At 30.3% G+C, this 26,176-nt stretch overlaps 1 protein-coding gene and 1 pseudogene across 1 annotated transcript; one reads left to right on the top strand and one right to left on the bottom strand.

Annotated features, from left to right (window-relative positions):
* The first annotated feature begins 899 nt into the window (after positions 1–899).
* On the top strand, positions 900–4,403 carry LOC128159405 (uncharacterized). The gene is made up of 4 exons (XM_052822487.1): positions 900–945; positions 1,188–1,568; positions 1,704–1,775; positions 4,177–4,403. Exons 1-4 carry the CDS (start codon positions 900–902, stop codon positions 4,401–4,403), a joined length of 726 nt encoding a protein of 241 aa, XP_052678447.1.
* Positions 4,404–6,215: 1,812 nt separating this feature from the next.
* LOC128160709 (uncharacterized) lies at positions 6,216–10,893 on the bottom strand (annotated as a pseudogene).
* Between the last annotated feature and the right edge of the window lie 15,283 nt (positions 10,894–26,176).

Below are 26,176 nucleotides of genomic sequence, written 5' to 3'. Positions count from 1 at the left end.
TCCATAAAAGTTTCGTGCTATGGTCACTTATAGTGTCTGAGATCTCGTGGGTTTAAATTTAGTTTTAAAAAAGCTACCTGAGATAATTGAGATATCTCACCGGAAATATAATTTTTTTGTTGTTATAACATTACATAGATAACCTATGTATAGATTTATACTTATTTATTCATTTTATGGAAAAGGAATTTAATGCGTAAAAATAATTATTTTTGAAGGCTTTCGGTGACGACCGGAAGTTATGACAAGCAACATCAAATAGTTTTAACAAATTTACATACACAGGTCAATCATCCCACAAAGTTTGGATGTTTAAGTCTTTACCGTTTTTGAGATCTCGAGGTGACAAGCTTTTCGTCGCGGGACATGAAACGGAGGAACGGATGTGAATTTAGGAAAACTTTATAAAAGACCTCTTAGCCTTTATATTTTCAATCAACACTAAAAAATTTAGTAAAATATATCCAGACATCTCTGAGATATTCACGAGACAAAAAAGGGGGGGGGGTAATAAGAAGAAGAAAAGAAAAAAACCTAACAATCACTATCAGGTCTTCCGTTGGAAACCATGACATATGATAAATTTCTATGAGTCATACTTTTTATGCATGTAAAATGTGAAAACAGGACGTTACGCGTATACGATATTAAGAGGATGACAAACTACTAACAAGTTCAAATTATTAAAACTTCCCTGAATATTCTAGGGCACGATATTCGGTATGTTCAATATGATAAAGGTATTGGCAGCTATTTGTATTTATTATCATAATTTAACTTTTAGGTAAATCATAAATCAATTCTTAAAAATAATATATTTTCTTGCAGGCGTGTCTTTGCTCGACCAACCCTCAAACTGAAGTTCTATTGAACAAACACAAGACGACTATTAGATAGATATGGCCATGGTTTGGATTTTGGTGTGGAATTTGATTGCTAGAAATGGTTCGTTTTGTCATAATATACATCTAACAATGTTGCTAAATATAGCATGGATATCAACAGGTTGTATAGTCTCCAACAACTGAAGGAAAAGCAAAAAGAAAAAAAACTTAATTAATCTTATTTATCTTCCCTTTTCCCCATCTCTGTTTAAAAAAAATCCTTGCTCCATGAGGAAAGTATGAAACACTTTTTTTTTTACAAAAGGTATCGTTGAAATGATTTTTAAAACCTTTTCTTTTTAGCAATTGCTTCAATATCAATAGAGGTTAAACCCGCATTGGTGGATTTTGGTACATCAGGTGTAGATGTCAGCTGTATTGTTAATGATACTAGTCTCATGGGGATTTCAGTCATTCAGCTGAAGAGATCAGAAAACAATGTTGTATCAGTAACTAACAAAACCAAAATAGCCTGGCAAGATGAAGCGTTAGAAAATAAAACGGGAGTGACAGTCAATGCGTCATTTACCAATATCATGACATCGTATCTACGTTTAGAAATATCAAAAACAGTGGTAAGATATCCAGGGGATATGGGAATATATCAATGCATTCTCATCGCAACAACTGTAAATGGTGAAGTAAAACGATCTCTTTCCCAGCAAATAGTGCTTAACATAACAGGTAACTAAACCCATAAAATAATACTGTTTACCTTTTATATTGCGATTTCACAAGCGTAACATTGCATTTTAACTCATTGATAAATTTCATATTGTATAAATGTTCATTTCAGTTGTTGTTTATGTCTTATTGAAGGCTTTCTAGAAACGAGTACACATCTATATTCCACAACAAACCATAAAAGTACTGAATTAACAGGTCAAAAAGGTAAGCTGCTAGTTCTTTAAAATCATTATTATTAGGATGTTTTGTGATTTCATCATTGCTCATAAATTGATTGATGATCTGATGATCCGATGACAATGTCATCATTGATGGGCGTAAAGACTGTTTAAAGAAAGGAATAACTTCGTGAAATATTTGTATGCTTTGCATATATTGGCACTCAAACTTTTTTCTTGCAATGAAATCACATTGCACTTTTGCAGTTATTTTTACTTTTTATCCATAACTTTTATCCACAATATTTATAAATTTTGAAACGCACTATAAAGAACGTAGTAGTACAATAAGTATCATTATATTAAAGAATGTTAAAATGACGCAGCACTGTTAAGGTTTACTTTGTGGTTGCACCGACCAGAAAGTACGAGAAATGTTAACTATGACATCACACAAAAGTCGTCAAACATGCTAATAAATAAAGTAATGTCCACTTGTTATGGGTACGAAAACATTACACTACATTAAAAATTACCTATGCGTGCAACTTTGGAGACAAATAAGTCCAACAACGATAAATATAAACAACAGACTGATCGCGGTGCACTTGTCGATGTGACGTCATATTGTAAATTTTTACGCATATTATGTGTAGAGAGGCGGATCAATCAATTTTTTTAACATGAGAAAATGCATTTTATAAATGAACGCATCATAATCATAAAACAGTTATTATACCATTAAATACTATCTACTATGCTTGTTTTGATTTGGCATGTAATAATTTTTTAAAGCGAGTATTATTTCTTTTTTAGAGTGTTTAATGTACAATTTCGATGTGTTTGACATCGGGAAGCATACCTAAATCCACATTTTACAAGGGCATAAATTTAAATTAAGGGAATGTGAAATTTATTAAGAGTGCTGCTGCTTCAATGAAATCTACAGAATGAATTATTAAATACGTAAAATATTAAGCGAAGATCATATCAATTCCAACCGGAGCCCATTTCTTTGATATTTATTCTAATAAAAGATGAACTCTATACAAAGCAGCAGCACTTTTTCAGAATCTACCAGAATGGTAGAATTTAATTATCATTTAAAATTTAAATTCAAAAAAGGGTATACCATTGAAATATTGAAATTTGTTTATGACTCCAATTGGGGTAATTGTCAACACATATCACGTGACCATCAATTCAGGGGACCACACGAAGTGTCATACAAAGAAGCATTTACTGTACTGTTTCATTCGATATCACATTTATATCATAATAAGATAACTTTACATAAATATTTTGTAATAATAGATGCATCGTTTTATGAATGTTTAAGTCCGCTGATATTTTCATAGCAAGCCTTAACAGTGCTGCGGTGAAAAGGAATACAATTCTTTATAAGATTTAATCAGCATAATTTAAAATGAAAATCAGGGATTTAATTCTATTTTGTTTAGTTGTTTGTTAAAACGAATAACGAATTTTTACATAAGAATATATAGTGTAAATCTTTAACAATCTTCTCAACCAGGAAATCTGAAACATGTGTGGAAGCATCCTCGGGTAGTATAGATTCAGAGTTGTGACAATCATGATCTCCGAGTGTAGGGTGGGGCTGCAAACGGGGTCAAACCTTAACAAAGGAATATTTAGAATAAATCTTAAAAAATCTTCCTCTCAGAAACTAATCAGCCAGAAAAGCTGAAACTTGTGTGGAAGCATCTTCATGTAGTGTGGATTCAAAGTTGTAAAAATCATGACCCGGGAGGGTAGGGTGGGGTGGGGCCACAATAGGGGGTCAAACATTTACATAAGATAAGTATAATAGAGTAATATCAAAATTTTAGTAGGAGTAGGGTGGAGCCATATTGGGGATTCAATTTTACAAAGGAAAACATTTTGAATATTCAAAAAAAGCTGAAATGTTATTATATATATTTTCACTTATATGCAATCATTTTGACATATTGCTGATTCTAAAAAAATGTTTAGACTTTGGCCCCTTGACGATTCTTGGGCCTCACAAGGACTTCGGAGTTTGATGAAGGTTTATATCATATATATATATAAACAATCGTTTAGGGTCTTTTTGATAACTGCAGTGCTCAAAATGTGATATGATTATAAAATCACCCTGTTAAAAAGGGACTAATGACAATAAACATATGAATATCCAGGGGGAAAATGGGTTTTTATTTATTCAGGATCTGCAGGTATTAAACTACATTGTCCAGATATTTTTATTATGACTCAATTAGGCTGATTTTATCATACCTTTTGTTCCTAAGGTGAGCGATGTGGCCCCTGGGCCTCTTGTTTTTTTGCCTCGAATAAACACTATTTTTCCCTAAGTTAAACAAGCTAGACATCTTGTATAAATCACAAAGTATTAAGCCATGTACTGTGAAATTTTAGAATATTGTCAATTTTTCTTTTATATCTAGGATATCAAGAAAACGGCACAGAATCATTTGTCAATACAGACAAACCACTTTTGAAGAAACACCTTCTTCTTTACAGAACAATAATGATTCCAATAACCACTTTTATATCCTGTATCTTTGCTTTTATTATTGCTCGAGAGCTTCATTTACATTATTTTGTATCAAAAACTACATCGACAGCTAAAACCACAGAGAAAAAGTATACGAATGGTGTTTACATCGTTTGAAATATTACAGCAACTACAGGACAATTTCTGAATTAGTCTTCGATTAAAAGAAAAGATCTTTACACTAGCAAAGAATACCCCCGTTATATCTTGTTTTTGTACTGTATACATATAATATATAAAAAAATTAGAAAATTTACTACTTTAATATATAAAGATCAGATGATACTTTTTTCTGAAATAAAATTTAATGAAAAAAGTATGGGTTTTTTTTCTTAGTTTTCAAAAAATCCCGTTCGCTGTAGTACATGTAAAAAATAAGAATTTTGATCATAAAATACGTCAGACCAATTACGTGACTGTGTAACTTAAGATTCTAATAATAAGACTTAATATGATTGTATGAAGTGATTTAACCGTTTAAGGCTAATAAATCAGATATTTAATTTGTTTTATACGTCACATTTCAGATCTTATATTTTTTTTAATTTTTCATATGCATTAAAAATACATAATTTGTTTTAAGTAAAGTTAAAAAAGATAATATCAGTTACGGGGACCTAGACGCGATTTGAGAAGATAATTTTATTTTTAATATTTATTTATGAAAGGGTTTACTTGTGTGTTTTTTAATGATTTACCAAAATCTAAATGTTACAAATCAAGTTACCAGCGATATACAGAGAAAAAAGTCCTTTATATGTAAACAAAACTCGAGTCTTATATTTTTTAATCACAATGTAATGTAAAGTAATAACCATTTCTTTGACAAAATAAGTTGTGGCAAACAAGATAAACTGATTTAATGTGTTAAAAAATAATTTAATCAACAGCAAAAAGCAACATTGGATTGAAACTTATACCAATACATGTGTAAACTATAACAGGACTCGAGCTTAATTTACAAAACACAGAATTCTAACCACTGTAGCTCGCTGGTAACTTAAATTTTAGACTTTCTTTCAATTTTGACTAAGTACTCAAAACATCCAAATTCACAATTATAGCCATTATAAAGGATAAAAATAAATTTTGAAAAATTTAAGCTCATTCATGTCTTAGTTTCTTTTAAAAAACATTATAACTTTGTTATGCACTGTTTCTATTACGTGTTCGAATAGAACGCGAGTCATGTGACAAAAAAGTATAAATAGTTCATGCGGTAGCAATGCACTTTATCCTCGCTCGCTAGAGAAGGATGCAAGAGAATAGCGGACGATATAGACTGCAATGTTTGGGTTTTTTAAACAAAATGCTATACAATAGAACCTTACAGTCCAATAAATTCAAATCACGTTTTGGTAGGGTTCACGTGGAGTTTGCATAATTAACATTCTAGCACTTATTAGTACAGTTGCTGAATATTATATAAATATAAGTAATTATTCTTTGAGTATTATGAGATTATAATCCAACTAGAAAGCCATTCAATAAGCAATAGTTATTGATGTTTTATTGCTTAATTCAAGTTAATATAGTATGCATGTAATTCAAAAAAGTTTTGTTATCATTACTTCTTGTTTTGGGTTTTTTTTTTTTGCATAAATGAGATAATTACAATATTTATAAACCTCAAAAGATTAAGCTTTTGATCCGGGATTTCACCGTGTGTAACGTATAAGCGGGTTAGGAAAGAAAGATTTTTTTTATATATAGGCCGATTAACGGTTTGATATAATTTTAAAATAAAATATTTTAATCAAAACTCAAGATATATGTTCTACAGAACTAATTATAATATAAAAAGTTTTGCTTACGAAATTTCCAAGAGTTGCATTTGTTACTTAAAATCTATAAAATATGAATTGGAATAAAAAAAATTCATTAGATGTGCTTTCGATCTCGTTTTATTTTTTATTTTTAAAACTAAACTCAAAATCGTCGCATCACTGTACATCCAAGAATAATCAGAAACATCAGCAGTTTACTTCCCCTGGACAACTCACAACCTGTAACAAATATATAATGTTAGAAGAAAAATCTTGTTTATGTGTTGATGCTCAATGCACTCTACATATTCAATTATTCGCATAGACTGACGAAATGTGTAGTAGATTTACTCACAGCTTTGCGTGTATTTAAAAAAAAAAGAGTATCCGCTCCCCCTTCATATTGTTTATTATATGTTTTTATATCAATCAATAATCGTCGATGTCCGATAGCATGATATAAGACAAAAAAATTTATATATATTTTAAGAGATTATAATTTCATTTTTCTTCAGAAAACATTTTGTTTAGATTCTAAAACACGTATACATTGCTTACATGTATATATTATCGCATACACTAGATTTTACTTAAATTTTTAAAATAATTTATAAGTACAGTTATGCATCAGATGAATAGAATTATGGGAAAAAAGCCTTTATTTTGGATATAAAATTTCTACATCTGTATTGGGATTGAATGACGCATATTCGTATTTGTTTCCTGGTTTGACACTTGTTCACAGATGGCATACAAGGACGTAGAAACGATGGTAATTTGAAAACAACATAGACATAGATTATTGCTAGGCTGTACAATGACAATATATTTCCCTGTTTATCATTTTAAAAAAACCCTGCACTCATTAGTACTTAATAAAATGAGTGTGCAAATTAAAAAATCGGGATTTAACCATTCCAAATTTCAATGGTTTCTATAATTAATTTAATTGTTGAAGTGCATGACCAATATTCACGCGTTTTAATTTTTAATCTCTAATATGTAAAATAGTGTGCCTTCTACTTTATTACTGTTTTCTGAATAAGTTTTAGCAAAGTTCATTATACAATGTTTTCATACCATGTTATGAAGATGTTACAACTTATTAATAAAGCATATCCATGTAAAAATTTTACACAATATCCCTATGTTACCCTCTAAAACCTGATAAATAGTAATAGAATATCTATCTAACTTTTGCTGCAAATATTCTATGAAAGCATCGGTAGATAACAGTTTTGCTTTAAATAACTGATAAACAGTCCATTTTCTATTTACAAATTTAAGTTAAAACCGTATGCTTGGAAATTAAAGTAAATAGAATTAAAAGTTATTTTAAAAAATATATTTAACATTTGAATTTGTAATAGCATAATGCTTACTCATTCGAACGAAAGACGAAATATGGCCACATGAAAAATATTTTTATCTCGTAATAACGAGAAAAGATCTCGTTATTACGAATTATTTATCTCGTAATTACAAGAAAAGATCTCGTAAACGAGTAACGAGTACAACCTTCGTTATTACGAGTTAATTATCTCGTTATTTCGAGAAAGATCTCGTTCTAACAAGTTAATTATATCGTTATAACAAGAAAAGATGTCGTTATTACTAGAAAAGATCTCGTTATAAAGAGAAAATATTTACTTATAATAAGAACAGATCTCGTAATAACGAGATCTTTTCTCGTTATTACGAGAAAATATCTCGTTATTATGAATTAATTATCTCGTAATTTCAAGTTTTTACGAGATTATTAATTCGTAATATCGAGATCTTTTCTCGAAATAACGATGATTAACGCATTATTACGAGATTTGTTCTCGTTATTACGATATAACTTTCTCGTAATAACGAGATAATTAACTCATAATTACGAGATCTTTCCTCGTAATAACAAGATAATTAACTCGTAATAACGAGATTTTTTTTATAATTACGATACAAACTATTTTTTATGCGGTCTTATTCGTCTTTCGTACATTTGACTATGGATCAACGAATCCTTTTTACTACTTATGCTGTCAGTAATAAAGAAAACAATTCACGTAATACTACATATATGTACAAACATATATAAATACCGAACATCAATAACGCACCATACGCCAAATAAGACTTGCAGATTATAAATCTACTTTACTACAGTCATTTGGTACATTTTATAGATGAATGTAATATAACGTAGAATTGCGTTATCAATGAAGTTGAATATAATAAAACAGATATGATATGTTTTATTTCAAAAATATGTTAAATAATTTTTTGTAGATCTAATTATATTTCAGCACATCGTTGTGAAATGGTAAAGATTGATCTCATTCCCTACGAGTTATTTCCCTTGGCCGCCATCTTGTGAGTAAAAGCAGTGAATTTTCTTTTTTTTTTTGTAAACAACCATAGTTAAACAAGTATGGCAGAAATGTAAATGGGCAAATCATAACAGCATAATAAAATGTATGGTAAAAGAAGCATAAGGTATGTCATAAAGAAAAATGCTACTGTAACTGCGTCAAATTGCCCAGTTTGGCAAGTTAAAATTGGTTGAATAATGAAGGTATCAAGGCAGTTTGCAGGTGTCCTAACAGTATTTAACAGAAGGTTCACGTCAAAACATGGCTGAGGCAAAATAATTCCCGATTTTTCCTTTGAAATTGGGGCGTTTCCGCACGAGACAGGGGCTGATTATTAATGAGATGAAAAACAATGTGTAAGAGGTCTAGCTATCCCAGTTTTGTAATAATGCGAGGTCATTTGAATTTATGATGCATGTTGTTTCCGGAGTAGTGTGAAAAGGCCCGGGCTTGATTTTAAAGTACATGTGTAACTTCGAGGTAAACAAAGTCTCACGCCTTGCTGGATGAACGTGTGTATTTTGCTAGAAAATTGTAAATGAAGCGTTGTTTGAAAAGATGTCAAGAGGGTTTTTTCCAGAAGTTCGTTTTGAATTTTTAATCAGTATGTTAAGTTGTGCAATTTTGGTAAGAATATATAGTAAAATTTAATACTGTAGTGCGACCTTGAACTACAACATAGACGCCAACGGAAGATAACTCCTGCTAAAATTGCTATCCTGAAAATTTTCTTTTGAAATTTAAAAATGAGTTGTCTATTCAATGCTCCACGCTGTTATCATGATTTACTTGGGAAGTTTTTTAAAAAAACCAATTTGGCAAAGCATAGAACGTTCATCAGTGCAGGGTAAATGTAATTTAGATAGATAAACTAGATGTGTGCGGTTTGTTATTTCAAATTGTGCACAGTACGATATGGTATGATATTGTACGCTGAACAGTATGGTATTATATATGTACACTGGCAGCAAAATTGCACTTTCATATGCCTTTTTAACTGAGGATGAGGCAAAGAAGATACAGGTGTTGCTGCAATTATAATAATATCGCTGCTATAACTGTTAAATAAGGATGGTATATTCAGTGTTAGCCAATGCATTGAATTATTCATATTCAGTGTTAGCCAATACTTTAAACCTAAAATTCTCTAAGAAATTGTCTTAGTTTTTATTTTTCAGTTTAATTTTCAAAAAACCTTTCGGGTATGATATTTTCACGTGCCGCTAGAATATGCAAAGGGAATGGAAAAGGGAGAGTACTCGTTAATCGAATAAACTGCACGGAATGTTCAGACCAAATCACTATGTTGTCACTGATGTTATCCCCTTACTTGGGTTTGTTGAGCTTACTATTTACTGTTATTGTCGACAAATCAGGAGCTGAAATCAAATAAATATAATAAAAAGAAAGAAAGAAAGAAAGAAAGAAAGAAAGAAAGAGATGTAAGACAGGAAAATGCACATTAAGATGTCAGAATATCTCCTACCTTTTGTGGTATTAATATATCCTACAAAAAAAAAAAATAAATAAAACACACAACGTCAACAATTATTATACAATTCACTTTTAAATCAAAGCATATTATCGGTTTCGAGTGAATTTTGCTAGTTTTAACGAACAATAGAATGGAAATTTTTTTAATAGTGATAAATCACACAGTATTTTGATTGGTTCTACTTTCTTTGTTATACATTTTTGGCATTCAGTGTAATAATATTTTTATCTATAAATAGAGAGAGTTTTTACCAATATATAACATTTTTCAAGGATAACCAAGTCCTAAGCCAAGGAATCTTACCTGTAATATTAAGAAACACTGATTTCGAATCTTCGGTTACCGAAGTATTCATCAGATCTAACCCTGACATGGTGCACTGGTAAGTACCTTTATCATCAGGGTAAAAGACCGAGGAACTCGGAATCTAAAGATGAAGGTGCGCTTTGCTGACGTCACTTAAGGATCCATTGGCTGTGACGCCATTACAGTTCTGCATGGACATGTCTTGCCATAAAATGCCTTCGCTTGGAGTTGTGGTTATAGACACAACTGAAGTATCGGACTTTTTAAGGGAGATGGCGAACACCCTACTGAGCGAAGATCCGTTCGTCACCACACAAGAAATGCTGACATCTGTTGACCCATACTCCACTGTGGTGTTCGCAATCTCGATTTGAAAAACTTGCGCAGAGGCTAAAGATAAAAAAAACCCTCAGAAAAATGGTTGAAGCAATTTACGGTAATTTAATTCCAATAAAACTTTTGACTTAATCTGATATTTACATATATCAACAATGTAGAAATAACCTAGACTGGTATCTTTATACGTGGGCCATTGCTTTGTGTAAGTCACCTCGCAAAGAAATTTTGAAATTTTAAACTGTTTAATTATTTTGACAAAGGTAATTTAGGAATGTGCAATGTAAAATATACACTGTATTGTTTGTCCAATAAAACATCAAACTATCCCAGTTTTCAATAGCCATTGCATGTGATGTTTTATAATGTACAAGAAACTACAGCAAAACTCGTTTATAACGAATTTCAGGGGACCATAGAAAAAACTTCGTTATAGCCGCAATTCGCTATACGTTCATAACGAATTCGTAAAAAATATTATAGCGAATTTGTTATAAAATGATTAAGGGTTTTTCCGGCTAACAGTTTTTTAAACTATTGTAAGTTATAAAATTAGTATTACTATCGTTTACAAAAAATGTCAATATAACCATTTAATTTCAATTTTTAAAAAAAATTCTGTATACTATTTGAATTTGAGTATTTTATAGATGCATCTTAAAATTGCATGTTTCTTTAATGAATTTTGAAATGGAAAAAATTCGTTATAAAAATGATAAAATACTTTAAAATTTTGCCAGCTGGGGTTTAAAATTATTTCGTAATAGCCGTAAATTCGTTATAGCCGTGTTCGTTATATACCTCAATTTTCTATAGGTTTATATAAGAAATTTGCCGGGACATGAATAATAATTCGTTATAGCCGTAAATTCGCTATATCCGTGTTCGTTATATTCGAGTTTTGCTATATATAAAAATGTGAAATCATTTGAAAACTTCAAAAATACACTGAGCCATATTTGTAAATGTTCGCCCAATATAATGTTTTTATCATATGAAATTAACGCATTCGTTTGTTTTGCTGTTTTTGGTGACTAATTTCCATCTAACTCTCATATGGTTAGAAACAATGTTCCTAGCATGACCCCTTGTTGTGATTCGAGACCTGGACCATTGCTGGATATCATGAACACTGAACATGTTCGGTTGCAATTGAGTTTACCCCAGATTTTTCGGATTGTTGTTGATATTTGTATCCATAGTTTAATTAGCACGACCTTATATAAGATTGAAATACAAAGATTTCGTTTTTGGTTTGTTTAGAACAAGTTATATTTTTTAATGGTATTTGGTTTTGAAATGGATTTAGTTTTATCAGGATATTTATGTTTACCAATAAATATATATAGTAAGAGCTAGAAACAAAAACTAAATGATATTAAGTTATCTTCTGCTAAAATAAGTACCTTGTTTTAGGTGCTGGTTACAAAAATCATTAAATCAAATGTCTTTCTCATCAATTGTAACAGCAAAGATTGTTAAGAAAAGTTTGTTAGTATGTAATTATCAAGTGTGTTCTTAACATGTGTGAATATATTCCATTATTAAAACCACAAGAACGAATGCATGTCGCCACAGAAACATTTATTAGTGTCGATATTAATGTCACCGAAACGCGTAAATTTCTGAATACGATATCAAACATCAGCTTTGGGTTGTGTTCTGTTGATGATAAGGCGGAAGTCAACAGCTGTAATAAACAAAATAGTGGACTAGCTGAAAATATTACAGTTATTATATACTAAAGTTTTAACTTAAACACGATATGCCATGCAGTTCACTTTATTGGGTAAAAATAACAAATTAAAAAAAATATACAAATGATAACAGAACTTGAAATATATTGACTATTTATTGTAATAAAATAATTAATTGGCTTAATTTTCTCTTTGTATTTTTAGATTCATGTCTGTTGCACTTGGATAGCTACACAAAATAGGGTTTTTAATAATTATTTTCTTTCTACATGTACAATTTTAAGAACGTGTATACCCCCAGTTTGCTCAAACAACTTGATCTTGAGGATATGTCACGGATCAATTTTTCTTCGAACGTTTTAAAGTGAATTAATTGTTACGTTTTGAAAACTAGTAAAAGTCTAATCTTTAAGGTATACCCATTTAACAAAACTAGTATTTTTTTAAACTGTGTGAACAGTACATGTACATGTAGTAACTACTGAATGCAACGATTATTTCGAAGCGTATAGTACTTCTAAACTTGCTGATTCAATATTATTAACTCAAAGTCTATACAATATTTCTGTAATTCTCCAATTACGATAAATACATATTTTAATACAGTGTATACTGAACTATCATTGATGACTTCAATTGAGTAGGGACCCACCTTAAGTACTAAAAATACTCTAGGAAACTATGTAGACAGTTTTTGGCTTTTAAAAGCTCAAACTATAATGATACCTTTTTTAATTCAGAATTGTATTTGGTGTTGCATAATTTCAAAGCACTTTAGCCTTTGATATCTTTAGGCTGATATCAAGATACCATCTCGAACACAAGGAATTGAGCTAAACTGTTTTTGTATCCTTTTGTTTTAGTTCTAAAACAACCACAATTACAATATGTGATGCTTTATTTGACAAATGATGCTTTCGGTCGTATTTAGTGACATTTTTGTTCAAACTGATAGTTACAGATCAGTTTTATATACATCTAACACTCTTTTGTTTCCTTAGGGCGTCACAAAACAACAATTCCGGCCCACGCTTTCACAGCATCGTTCTCCATTGAACAGTATACAAAAGACAGAAATTTCAAAATTAATACCAAACAGTTTTTACAAATAAACAGAGCAGGTATGATAACCTTACGTTCTTCAAAATTCGTACACACATCCTTACAATAGGTTTATGATAATTTGCATTAAATTGAACTTATAATGACATTGGATGGATAAAACTGATTTTGAAACAAATCAAGAACTGAATCAACTTACAGTAAAATTATTAAAAAGTTTTAGCACCGTATCTTAAACTTTATTAGTAAATGTTATAAGAAATATATAATTATGTTTTTATTTTTTCTAGTCATACTAGATCTAAAAAGTTAAAATAAAACTTTTTCCATCACTTAATCAAACCCCAATTAAAGGGACTTGGACACGATTCAAAAATTTTATTTTTATTTTTTATGAATAAAATGGTCAACTGGTGCATTTTAAATGATTGACCAAAATATTGAATGATAAAGTCAACTTACAAGCGAGATAGAGAGGTAAGAATAGGCTGTTATGTAAACAAAGCTCAAGTCTTATAGTTGTTTACAAAAATGTAATGTAGAGAATTACCATTTCGTAGACAAAATGACATGCAAAAAACAATTTAAACTAATTCAATATCTTCATGAATATTATTTCCAACAAAAGAAAGATAAATTTGATTGAAACTTACACCAATACAACACATTTGTAAAAAATGACATTTTCTAGCTTTGTTTACAAAACAAAGAACTATAAACTCTGTATCTTGGTTATATCTTGATATTTGACTTTCAAATTTTGACATAGCATTGTAAACTTCTATATTTATCAGTATAAACATTGAAAATGGGAAAATACAATTTGAAAATTTTAAGTCAAATCGTGTCCAATTCCCTTTAAGGTGGTATGTGACATCTCCATGTTGTGACGTACTATATATGAAAAAAATAGTAAATAAAGTGTAATGTTTATAAATACAATGTAGTTCCATTCCTATCATCGTCACCTAACAGCTTAGCTGGTTTACTACGAATTTACAAATCATAATTTCGAATACCGATGGAGATTTTAAAATTGTTGCCTTTCCAAAACTTTTTGAAACGAATTTTTTGGTGAAATATTGTAAAATGTAAAAATTCTAACGGGCGAAATTATTTCAATTATAATGTACTTTAATCCACCCTATTATCAACAGATGTCCCATACACCTTAAAAACTCGTTCTATGAAATATACTTTATGCTTTAAATTTATCTAACTTAATTTAAAAAAAAAAACAAACAAAAATCAAAACAAAGTATATCCAAAACTTAATTAAAAAAAATAACAGAAGTAATAAATAGCTTTTAAAGTTTGAGTTTATTGCTGCTGTAGAGAAGCTGGATTATTCCCTACCATCGCAATATATCTAAGAAATAATACTAGTATCAAAATTCAATTTATAATAATGGTTTTATTTTCAATTTTTGGATTCTTCCCTGTTGTTTCAAAATTGCTCCAAACATTGGAGTATCCAGAACAGTTTTGAAAGAAGATTCTACCCCCCCCCCCCAAAAAAAGAAAAAAAAACAAACAAAAAAACACCAAAATTGTTATTCGTTTCTTAGTTTCATGAATTGGTAAAATTCATACTTAATTTACTTTCACAAAGTCATATTGCCTAGAAAAAATATACATGAAGAACAATTCTGTTAAATAATTTTTTAAAAAATATAGTCAATATTTGTGACATTAACTTTGTCACTCACTGTCTTTATACATGTTATGCATGGAAAAACTTGATTTTTAATGTTAAAACTTTGTAATTTTGTGCAACTGCTTCTACAAGACTGATGCTTTTATTTTTGTTTCTCAAAATTTCATTACTCAGGTTTATAAAGATGCCTCATTTTGTCCTTTCATGAAAATGTATTGGATTTTATTGAAATTTCAAATTTACATTAAAATACCAGAATTTTTTTAATATATGCACCAACTTTGATAAGCCATATATTTTTGATTGAAATATATTTATACTTTAAAAGCAGTTTAAATTCAAGTATAAAGGGTGTTTTAACTATGTAATACATTTGTTAAAAAGTTTTTTATAAAATGAAAAAGTTTTACAATTCTCAAACGTCCAACCATTTTTACAACCCTTGTGACATTTTTGCACTCAACATGTTTCAAATTCAAATATAGACATTTTTCTGCCTAGTTAGGCATACTATGAACTTTTTCTTGCACATCTATTACAATCACGTTAAAATGCAGTGTTACCAAAAAATTGAATGAAATCCAAGACATAGCATGTGCAAAGCCCTGCCTGAACTTTGCTTGATCGGCCTCTTAAAGTTTGTTTTATGTACATTTATTATTGATGCTGTTTCATTTTTGCATGACGATGAATATAGTTTTCATGAACTAAAGTGCGTCATTATATTATTTTTCCATTCAAGTTCTCGAAAAGACAAAAAGCTTACACTATTTTTAAATCGACCACTTTTCCATAGTGCACATTTCCTGAGTGGTATTTAAGATTAAAGACAATGAAAGATGTTATCATATTGTCATGATAAATATTACGTTTAACTCTATAATTATGTGCTTATGTAATAGTTTCCTGTTTTGTATAAATGCTAATGGTTTTTTCATATCATTTAGATTTTTAAAATTGATTGTTGCATATTGTTGTAGTTCAATTAATATTTTACTTTATATCTTTCTAATTTGTTATAAAAGACATATATCATTAATCGAATGGTCGTTCTTGCAGCATAGGACGTGGAACGACAATTCTTGATTCAAAATGCGAATCAGTATAGTATTTATAGGAAAATGATTTCAGTCATGCATATTTTACTAACGATGTTTTACCACTTTGAAGATATGAGGCTGTAGGGAAATGTACAGGTACAGTGTGTTTATCAATAAGAAAAAAACTATTCAAATGTCAAGAAAAAGTATGTTTGAGAATATATGTAAAACCTTTCCAAGTAGTTTAAACTCTAGCTGTCATATGAAAATTTTGATGTTAACTTTGTCTCTTTCTAGGGCATCCAGAACTCAGCACATTTTTTCCAAACAAAACTACAGACTAGAGGGGTCAGTTTGGAAATGTAAATGTACCTTTGTAGTTTTTTACAGAGCAACAATGATCCCTGACCATGCATTTCCTCTGTTCTAGTTTTCATTTTTATTTACGACTACACTCACATTTGTTTATAAATTGCACAATAACAAACATGTATGTTTTCATGGTTTTTACCACGTGACCTACGTGACTGGTGAAAAGTTGAAAAAGGGTTACTTATATATATCCCATTCTAGTTGGGATCATTAATATGAAGGGAAACAAACTTCAAAAACTTACAAATTTACAACATGAATCTGATATCCAGTGTCTGTTTGTGTATAAAATCGAAAACTTAAAACCAAATGCAAAGCTTTGATCAATCGATACAATTAGAGAAGGAAAACGACGACCATATCTATTTTAAAAACATCAAAGTAAATTGAGGATTTTATTTGTTCACGACAGACAGACAATGCAGTATTTGGTGAACATATTCAGAGAACATATTCAGATATTCCACTCATCACAAAAAATCAACTTATCGATGCCTTTAAAAACTAAATATCTGTTTTCATATGAATGAATTAGACAAACTTGATATATATGTAAAATAAATTTTAATTAGCGATTTATAAATCAAAACCAAATTTATATACATGAATTCCTCAAGGGATTATAATATACCACAATAAGTACTAAAGGTGTATCATAGTTGCATTTGTAATTTAAAGGCTATGAAAAATAAAATGAAATGGGTTAAATTTGATGTGTTTTGGATCTCGTTTCATTTTTTTATCTTTTAAAAATAAACTCAAAATCTTCGCATCACTGTACATCCAAGAATAGTCAGAAACATCAGCAGTATACTTCCCCTGGACAGCTCACAACCTGTAACAAATACAGAAAGAAACTTTATAATGTTAGAAGAAAAAAATTGTTTATGTGTTGATGCTCAGTTCACTATACATATTCAATAATTTGCACAGACTGGCGGAATTTGTTGTAGATTTACTCACAGCTTTGCATGTATTTAAAAAAAAACAAAAAGAATATTCCCTTCCCTTTCATATTGTTTATAATAGGTTTTCAATATCCATTAATAATCGTCGATGTTCGATAGCATGAGATAAGACAATTTTTTCATATATATATTTTAAGAGATTATAATATAATTTTTCTACAAAAACATTTTGTTTAGATTCTAAAACACTTATACAATGCTTTCATATTATCGCATACGCTAATTCTTACTTAAACTTTAAAAAATAATTTATAAGTACAGTTAACATATTTTTCATCAGATGTGTAGAATTATGGGAAAAAAGCTTTTATTTTGGATATGCATAAAATGTCTACATCCGTTCTAGGATTGAATGACACAAATTCGTATTTCCTTCCTGGTTTGACACTTGTTCACAGATGGCATACAAGGATGTAGAAACGATGGTAATCGGAAAACAAATATTTTTAGACATAGATTATTGCAAGGCTGTAAAATTCACATTTGACAATATTTCCCTGTTTATCCTTAAAAAAAAACTGCACTAATTAGTACTTAATAAAAAATAAGTGGACAAATTAAAAAATCGGAATTTAACCTGTCCAACTTTCAATGGTTTCTGTGATTAATTTTAATTGTTGAAGTGCATGACTAAAATTCACACGTTTTTATTTTAATCTCTAATATGTAAAATAGTGTGCCTTCTACTTTATTACTGTCTTCTAAATAATAGCTTTAGCAAAGTTCATAATACAATATTTTCATACCATGTTTTGAAGATGATACAACTTATTAATAAAGCATATACATGTAAAAATGTTACAATATTCCTATTAAACCCCTCTAATAACAAGTAAAATAGTAACACAGCATTTATCTAACTTTTGCTGCAAATATTCTATGTAAGTATCGGAAGATAACAGTTTTGCTTGAAATAACTGATAAAAAGTCAACTTTCTATTGACAAATTTAAGTTTAAACCGTATGCTTTGAAATAAAAGTAAAAGAAAGGATTAAAAATGTTCTCGTTATTAAGAGAATCAGTTGAGTCAATTATCTCGTAATTACAAGAAAAAATCTCTATATAAAATGGCGCGTTTCTGAAAAGACCTCCAAGTCGACTGGTTCGCCCTTTCAATTTATCTTTTTCTTTCCAGAAATGTTTATTCAATTTTGATTAATTTTCGATTAACAGCGGCCATTCAATAATTTTTACATAAAATTATCGGATTTGTGATGTTTTATCTCAAAATTAAGTTTAATTATTTTTTGTAGTTCTAATTATATTTCAGCATATCGTTGTCAGATGGTATAGATTGTTCTCATTCCCTACGAGTTATTTTCTTTGGTCGACATCTTGTGAGTAAAAGAAGTGAATTTTCCTTTTATAGCAACCACAGTTAAACATGTATGGCAGAAATGTAAATGGGCAAATTAGAACAGCATAATAAATATATATAATTATATATATATGTCATAAAGAATTGTGCTACTATATTTGCGTCAAATTGCCCAGTTTGGCAAGTCAAAGTTGGTTGAATAATGAAGGTATCAATTGCAAGGCAGTTTGAACCACAACATGGAGGCCAACGTGAGGTAACTCCTGCTGTTCAATGTTCCACCCGCGCTGTAATCATGATTTACTTGTGAAGTTTTTAAACAAGCCAATTCGGCAAAGCATGGAACGTTCTTCAGTGCAGAGTAAATGTAATTTAGATAGATAAACTAGATGTGTGCGGCATGGTATTTTATATTGTGCACTGTACGATATGGTGTTATATTGTACGCTAAACAGTATGGTATTATATAAATAAAATTATTAAATACACTGGCAGCAAGATTACACTTTGATATGCCGTTTTACCTGAGGATGAGGAGGGAGTAGATACAGGTGTTGCTGCAATTACAATAATATTGTTGTTTTAACTGTTAACTAGGATATTATATTCAGTGTTGTCCAATACATTTAGCCTTAACTTCTCCAAGAAATTGTTTTCATTTTTTGTTTGTCAGTTTTATTTTCAAAAAATCTTTCGGGTATGATATTTTCACGTGCCGCTAGAATATGCAAAGAAAAGGAAAAAGGGAATTACTCTTTAATTGGATAAACTGCGCGGAATGTTCAGACCAAATCTCTATGTTGTCACTGGTGTTATCCTCTTACCTGGGTTTGTTGAGCTTGGAACTGTTATTGTCGACAAATCAGGAGCTGCAAAACAAATAAATATAATAAAATGAGAGAGAGAGAGAGAGAGAGAGAGAAAGAGAGAGAGAGAAAGAGAGATATATAAGACAGGAAAATGCACATTAAGATATCAGAATATCTCCTACCTTTAGTGGTATCAATATATCCTACAAAATATAAATAAAACTATGAACACTCAACACCAATATTTATTATACAATCCATATTATTGGTTTCGAGTGAATTTTACTAATTTTAACGAACAATACAAATGGGCAATTCAAATTTGTAAGTCACCTTGCAAAGAAATTTAGAAATTTTAAACTGATTATTTATTTTGCCTACCCTTATTTCAGAATGTTTAAATATACACTGTATTGTTTGTTTAATAGGGATGGTGCCATCTCTTGTTTGAGAGATTTGAGGCCTTAAACTACTAAAAATACTCCTCACATTTACCTCAATTACTGGAAAATCCCCAGTTAAGAATTCTATAATGATGTGTGAGATGAGAACTCGATAAAAATCGATGGATTGATTCAATGAACCCTCTGTCTATCAGGGATAGTAAGTCAAGTTTTTTTTGCAAATAGCGCTTTTGAAACATGGACTTTAAATTCTATTTTGTTTTTCTCATAGAGTGAAATGCAAAATTTGACAAATTATCAACTTTGCACAAAAGTATAAATGTATACTTGTATTGAATATATTCTTAAATCCTAAAAGGTCAAAAAGATTGCGCATTATTAGTTTCTTAACAGTTTCAATGAAATCTTCTGGATTTAACTATTAAATATTGAGTGTGAAACTGATCGAATGACATGCAGCAAAGACAAATGAACACCATATATGACGTTGTATGCATTGTGTGAAAAAAACATTGTTTTACGTATATATAAGTATCATGTGCTGGTACATTGTAATGACGTGATAGGTAATGAGCAATTACACCACATGTTTTACATCGCATGCAATATTGCATCATGTGCAGAAATAGAGATGTTAGTGTGTCGTAATAATTATTTTTAAAATATTAAGTTTACAGGGAATACATTATCATGAAATAAAAAAAACATTAATATTGAAGCATAATAATATCAAAATTGTTCAATGGACCAACGTAGCCAGGTTTGTCATCAATATGTAAAAATATATTAATATCAGAATTCATGTCGATCTGTGAAAATTATTAAGAAAGAAAGTCGAAATGTAGATATATCATTTACTTTCACTTATTTTTAACTGCTCCTTAAATGATATTAAATATTATTAAAGCTTTTTTTCAATTTTCAATTGTTGTAGTTTTGGGATATTTAAATCAACAGAAATACATGTAAGACCGTGGAACATTACCTGACAAGTTTGGACATATACAGCTTACGTCAATTACACCTGTTGTAGTCAAAACATTTGAATTGGCGGTGAAAATTGACGCAGACGTCTGAGAAAAAATATTGTGATTCAAAAATGTCCTACACTAACTTGCCGGTTTTAAAAGTAGAAAGAAGATGATAAAAAAGATTGAATGAAAAACAACAAATGCCACTGAACACTGTTTGAGGCTAGAGTTCTAAGCACAATGTGCATTTGAGTCATTACATTTTATATGTATCATGTGTAAGTAATTACGTGTTAATATATGAGCAATAACATCATGAGCTTTACTGCACTGGGTGTAGAAAACAATGTTTATGTATCTTAATAATTATTTCCAATATCAATTGAATGAATGTAAAAACAAATGTATTTTTATACATACTAACACAACATATACACTGAAATACAAAGAGATATTGCAGCAACAGTTCAAGAGTAAAAAATTGCTTAATAAAATCATCAAAGGAGAGAATCTAATTATTAGTTATTAACATTACCATGAGGGAAACATATTTACACACAAAGACTGTAGGCATGTGCAACGTATTATAAGCTAACCCATGTAATACCGATTAAGCAATGCTAAGAAAGGGGACTCAAATAGCATTCACGTACATGTAGCTTTTTTTTTTTAAATGAAGAGTTTGTAAACAGAATTCACTGAAGTGCTAAAAATCTAAATATACTCACCCCCCCCCCCCTACACACACACAAATCAAATAAATAAATGAATAAGAAACGAGCTACGAGTTTGATATGTATCAAACAAGAATAACTATAATTCAATAATTCAGTTGAAAATGAAGAAGATGTTAAAAGTTGTAATAACACAAAACCCCTCACAAAACATTTCAGCTTTAATATTAAATATTATCATCTACTTGTTTCCGTTTTACACGGAAGTTGCACTCCATAACATAATGATAACATTATGCTATGAGTTGTACTTTATCGCATACCTAAGATAGATCATGTTCCTAAGAGCAGGAAACAACGTTGAAAAGATGTGTAGTAGCGTAACAGTTTTCTAAAGAGTGTATTTTTTGCACATGTGCAGTGATATATAAAAGTGCGACACAGAGAAATGTTCCACAATATTCGAGGGTTTTTAAAAATATGTGCTTAGATTTCAGTCTGTCTTTTTAATTTGATATTTCAAATTAGAGCAGATGTAATATTTTGTGAAAATTTCTGTCTACAAATCGTTCGGGTTCAAATACCAACACAGAAATATATAAAGAGAGTGTTAAAAATAAAATGCTAATTTTTTATATTACTATGCAAGCATCCTCAGAAAGCGTACAATTATAAAATGTTCAAAGTGTGCAACCATTTGGCGAATTTTATGGACCTAGAAGGGGTAAAAATATATGACGAAAAGGATATAACAACTTTTTCAGATGAATTCCAATGCTACATTTGTAATTATATTCTATAGAAGTATTCTCTGGTAACGTATTTATTCATACCGTGACCCCAAAGCCAATACTATATATATGCTTCAAATTCTTTTCCGCTAGAAATACAAGATCACATTTTGCGATATAATTGAGGAAACATAATATTTGTATATCCTAATATCAAGGTCAAAGTGACCTACTTTATTTACCTCGCATGAATCATTAAAGAAGCATTTTATTGTTTATATTTAGAGCGAAAATGTTGGCTAGTTCTTTTATATATTGTATTGATGTACATAAACAAATTAGTTACTTTAGTTAATTTTACTTACTATTTCCGATCAATTCATTCGCTTCAAAAAAGAGTTATACTTCATGGCAAAACAAGATTTTTAATCTCCAACAAAAACTAAACTTAACATCTTTAGATATTTCCCATAAGGATTTGAGGTTTAAGTTAAAAAAAATTGTTGATATGATCTTTGAGCAATTGAACACAATCTCATCCTCTAACTCAGGAAAACTTCATTTTTACAGTAAAATTTTAAATACTAACGAGTACAAGTTGCAAGATTTCTTAAAGTTTCCCTTGAAAGAGCATGAAAGATCCCAGCTTACAAGATTAAGAATAAGAGCACATTTACTATTCATTGAAACGGGTAGATATTGTAAACCAATTATCCCAAAGGAAAAACGTTTATTCTATGCTTGTAAATTATAAGTCAAAAATTAAAAACCTTTTGTACTTTACTGTCCTGTGAATGACAATTTTCGTTCATTATTGTGATATTTTCAATGATAAATTGCACTGTGGTATTGATCCCATAAAAGAAATTGAAAATCCATTATAATACTACAAAACGTCTATGTATCTACTTGAATAAATGTTTTGTGCAGAGAAAACAGTTCCAGGGACTATGAAGTATTGTATGAAACTGTCTTGCATGCTGTAGCCTTTCTGTTATAGTTATTTGATTTCATTTGACTGTATGCCAACATGGTGATGTCAATTAACCATTGAATTAAATTGAAATACAACGGATGTTACTCAGATAATGGGATACAACTTGCCCTTAAATATAAATAAGCAAACCCCGCTGGCGCCTTAATTATACGTCATTTGAAGTTATGGGTTTTATGTTACAAAATCGATACGTAGTGTTATCACAGGTAAAGACACTGTAAGAAAATGTAAATATTTTATTGTGAATGCCATGCATTTAAAGCCTTTAACAAGGAGATTATATCTGAACCCTATTACCCTTATCACATCGCTATTACATCCAGCATGATAATAAGCATATGTCCCCGTTTTTCTATTTGTATTGTTCTATAGCGTGGTGTTTTTACTTTCTGTTTCTGACTGAGATGTAGCATACAGTGGTTATATATATTAAGCTAGAGTAAAATATATGTGTGTCTTGATTTGCTCTGCAACAACACGTAATATATTATGCGTGTATTTATAAAAAGCATTGGATTAATGGTGTAATTATTGCTTGCATTCAGGTAAAGAGGAGTAACCCACTGCTGTCAAATTAAGTTTGCTAATTATTGAATAAAATGTTAAAGAAAGAAAAACCTTGTCCTCTAACTAAGTCTATAAATAAACCAATTCATTGTTAATGGACCCTATTATATACACCCCCTAAGAGCAATATCGTGTTCCTTTTGTGATTACATGCACACGACAACACGTGCTTGGATGCGGGTTTTTCTGCTCATTATGTATCATCATGATTGTAAACATTGTGCTCGAAAACATCAAAGGTACCTAACTTGGGGATGAAATTTTCAGGGTCACTGCAATTGGTAAACCACACCCTACTCCGTGGAAATGAGATATTATTTGTTCTTCAGTGATTCGGGGCCCTACTGAAAATACCTTTACTATAATTCATTGTCGGGCTCGTAAACATCAAAGCCCTCCCCTCCACGTAACCTGCACTACTGAATTCAAAATCCACTGATATTCCCAAAAATTGACTGACATTGTCTGACATCTACTGTATAACCACTGTACCCTACTGTAAATCCACTGTACACCCACTGTACAGAGCTACTGTACCACACTGTATCCCACTGTACCCCACTGTACAGAGCCACTGTACTCCACTGTACTCCACTGGACAGCACAGTACCTACCCGCTGACCAGCACTGTACCTCACTGTACACAACTGTACGGGGCACTGACAAGCACTGTACCCCACTGTACACCACTGTACAGGGTACTGACAAATACTGTACACCACTGTAACCCACTGTACCTAGTATGTTTGATAAGTTATTATGTTTAAACAATGAATTGAATATTTACTTTATTTGCGACCAAAATCTGGATTTGTTTTGATTCTTTCCTATTGCTTACAAGAGAGAAAATAGGCTTCTATTTCTTTAAGTTCATATATAATTACATGTGCGGTCAGAATTCTTTCCAAGGAAAGGGCAGGGATACTTGTTTTCTGGGGGAGCTTAGACATATTTTGGATTGTTGTACTATGTAAGTTTAAAAAGAATTAAATTATCCTCTGACCTCCCCCCCCCCCCCCCCCAATCCTCCGATCCACGCATGTATTTATCTAAAAACTCGGAATCCAATTATCATACAAAATATAGCAACTTATTCAATAAAAAGGGGAAACTATTTTTATATATTTCAAAATCAATGTTTTAGTAACTAAATATCTAGTTGGTTTTTTTTTTCAATGAATTTCATTTAATCAATATTGTCAAATAAATATTAGTATTTATCCATAATTGATATTTTTCAAAATAGACCGTTACTGCATATAGCATTATTTCTCGCTCATGAAATAATTAACCTCTATCCGCTCGAAATTGAGCCACCTGAGCCCTTCATCTTTGTACAGTAAAACATCACATAACAAATAGGTATGTTGCACTCTGCCACTTTTGTGACTTTATTGTTAACCACATTTGGTTTGAAATAATCAGGAAAATGACAATAGATGATTATATAACAATAAGTAATAAGTTCATAAAATTAATCATAAAATTATGAATATTTAATTCTTTACCCATAATATTTTACAACTAAAATAATCCATAACTCCCATTACTGATGTAATCAATGATGTGATTGATTAGATAATTTATGAAAAACATAATCCTTGTGGTCTGAAAGCGCCATGCTTAATAAAGAAAAAAGAAAATACACAAGAATTTTTCGTTTTTATAAACATGTTCATAAAAAAGGAAGGTGGAGAGGTGGAGGTGGTTTATAGATCGCTTTGAAAATTTTCAATGCTTAGCTATCGGCGTCCTGAAAGAAGTGAGAACCCACGCTATTAAAATGACGCTCCCAAGATTTTACCGCGGAATAAATTCATTGGTTACCTCCGGTGACGTTGATTTTGTGTCCATATATGAAGATACTGTATAACTTTGACAATACCGCAGGAAAGATAACTCTCACGAACTTAACAGAAATCATCAATATGCATAAAATATTTTAAGAAATCTTAAAAATCATATATGTTACATTAAAGTTTTAAAATTAAGAGAATTTAAAACTATGAATTACAATTTATAGATAGTTTTAAATTATCTGAATTTTAAAACTTTAATGTAACATATGTGGAGGAGAGACAACTTTTTAAACGATAAACGATTAAACGGTTTTTAGAGCCAGTAGTGTTAATTATAAATAAGCAAACCCCGCTGGCACCTTAATTATACGTCATTTGAAGTTATGGGTTTTATGTTACAAAATCGATACGTAGTGTTATCACAGGAAAAGACACTGTAAGAAAATGTAAATATTTTATTATGTATGTAACCCTGAAAGGCTTATGGGCATCTTGTTGAAGTAATGACAAAATTCGTTGATGGAGGATACAATACATGAACGTCATCCTTATGGGGGGATAGC

The sequence above is a fragment of the Crassostrea angulata genome, chromosome 8 (genome assembly GCF_025612915.1).
Source record: "Crassostrea angulata isolate pt1a10 chromosome 8, ASM2561291v2, whole genome shotgun sequence".
Classification (NCBI taxonomy): domain Eukaryota; kingdom Metazoa; phylum Mollusca; class Bivalvia; order Ostreida; family Ostreidae; genus Magallana; species Magallana angulata.
The sequence above is the reverse complement of the archived record's forward strand: the minus strand, read 5'-3'. Positions and strand labels throughout refer to the sequence as shown.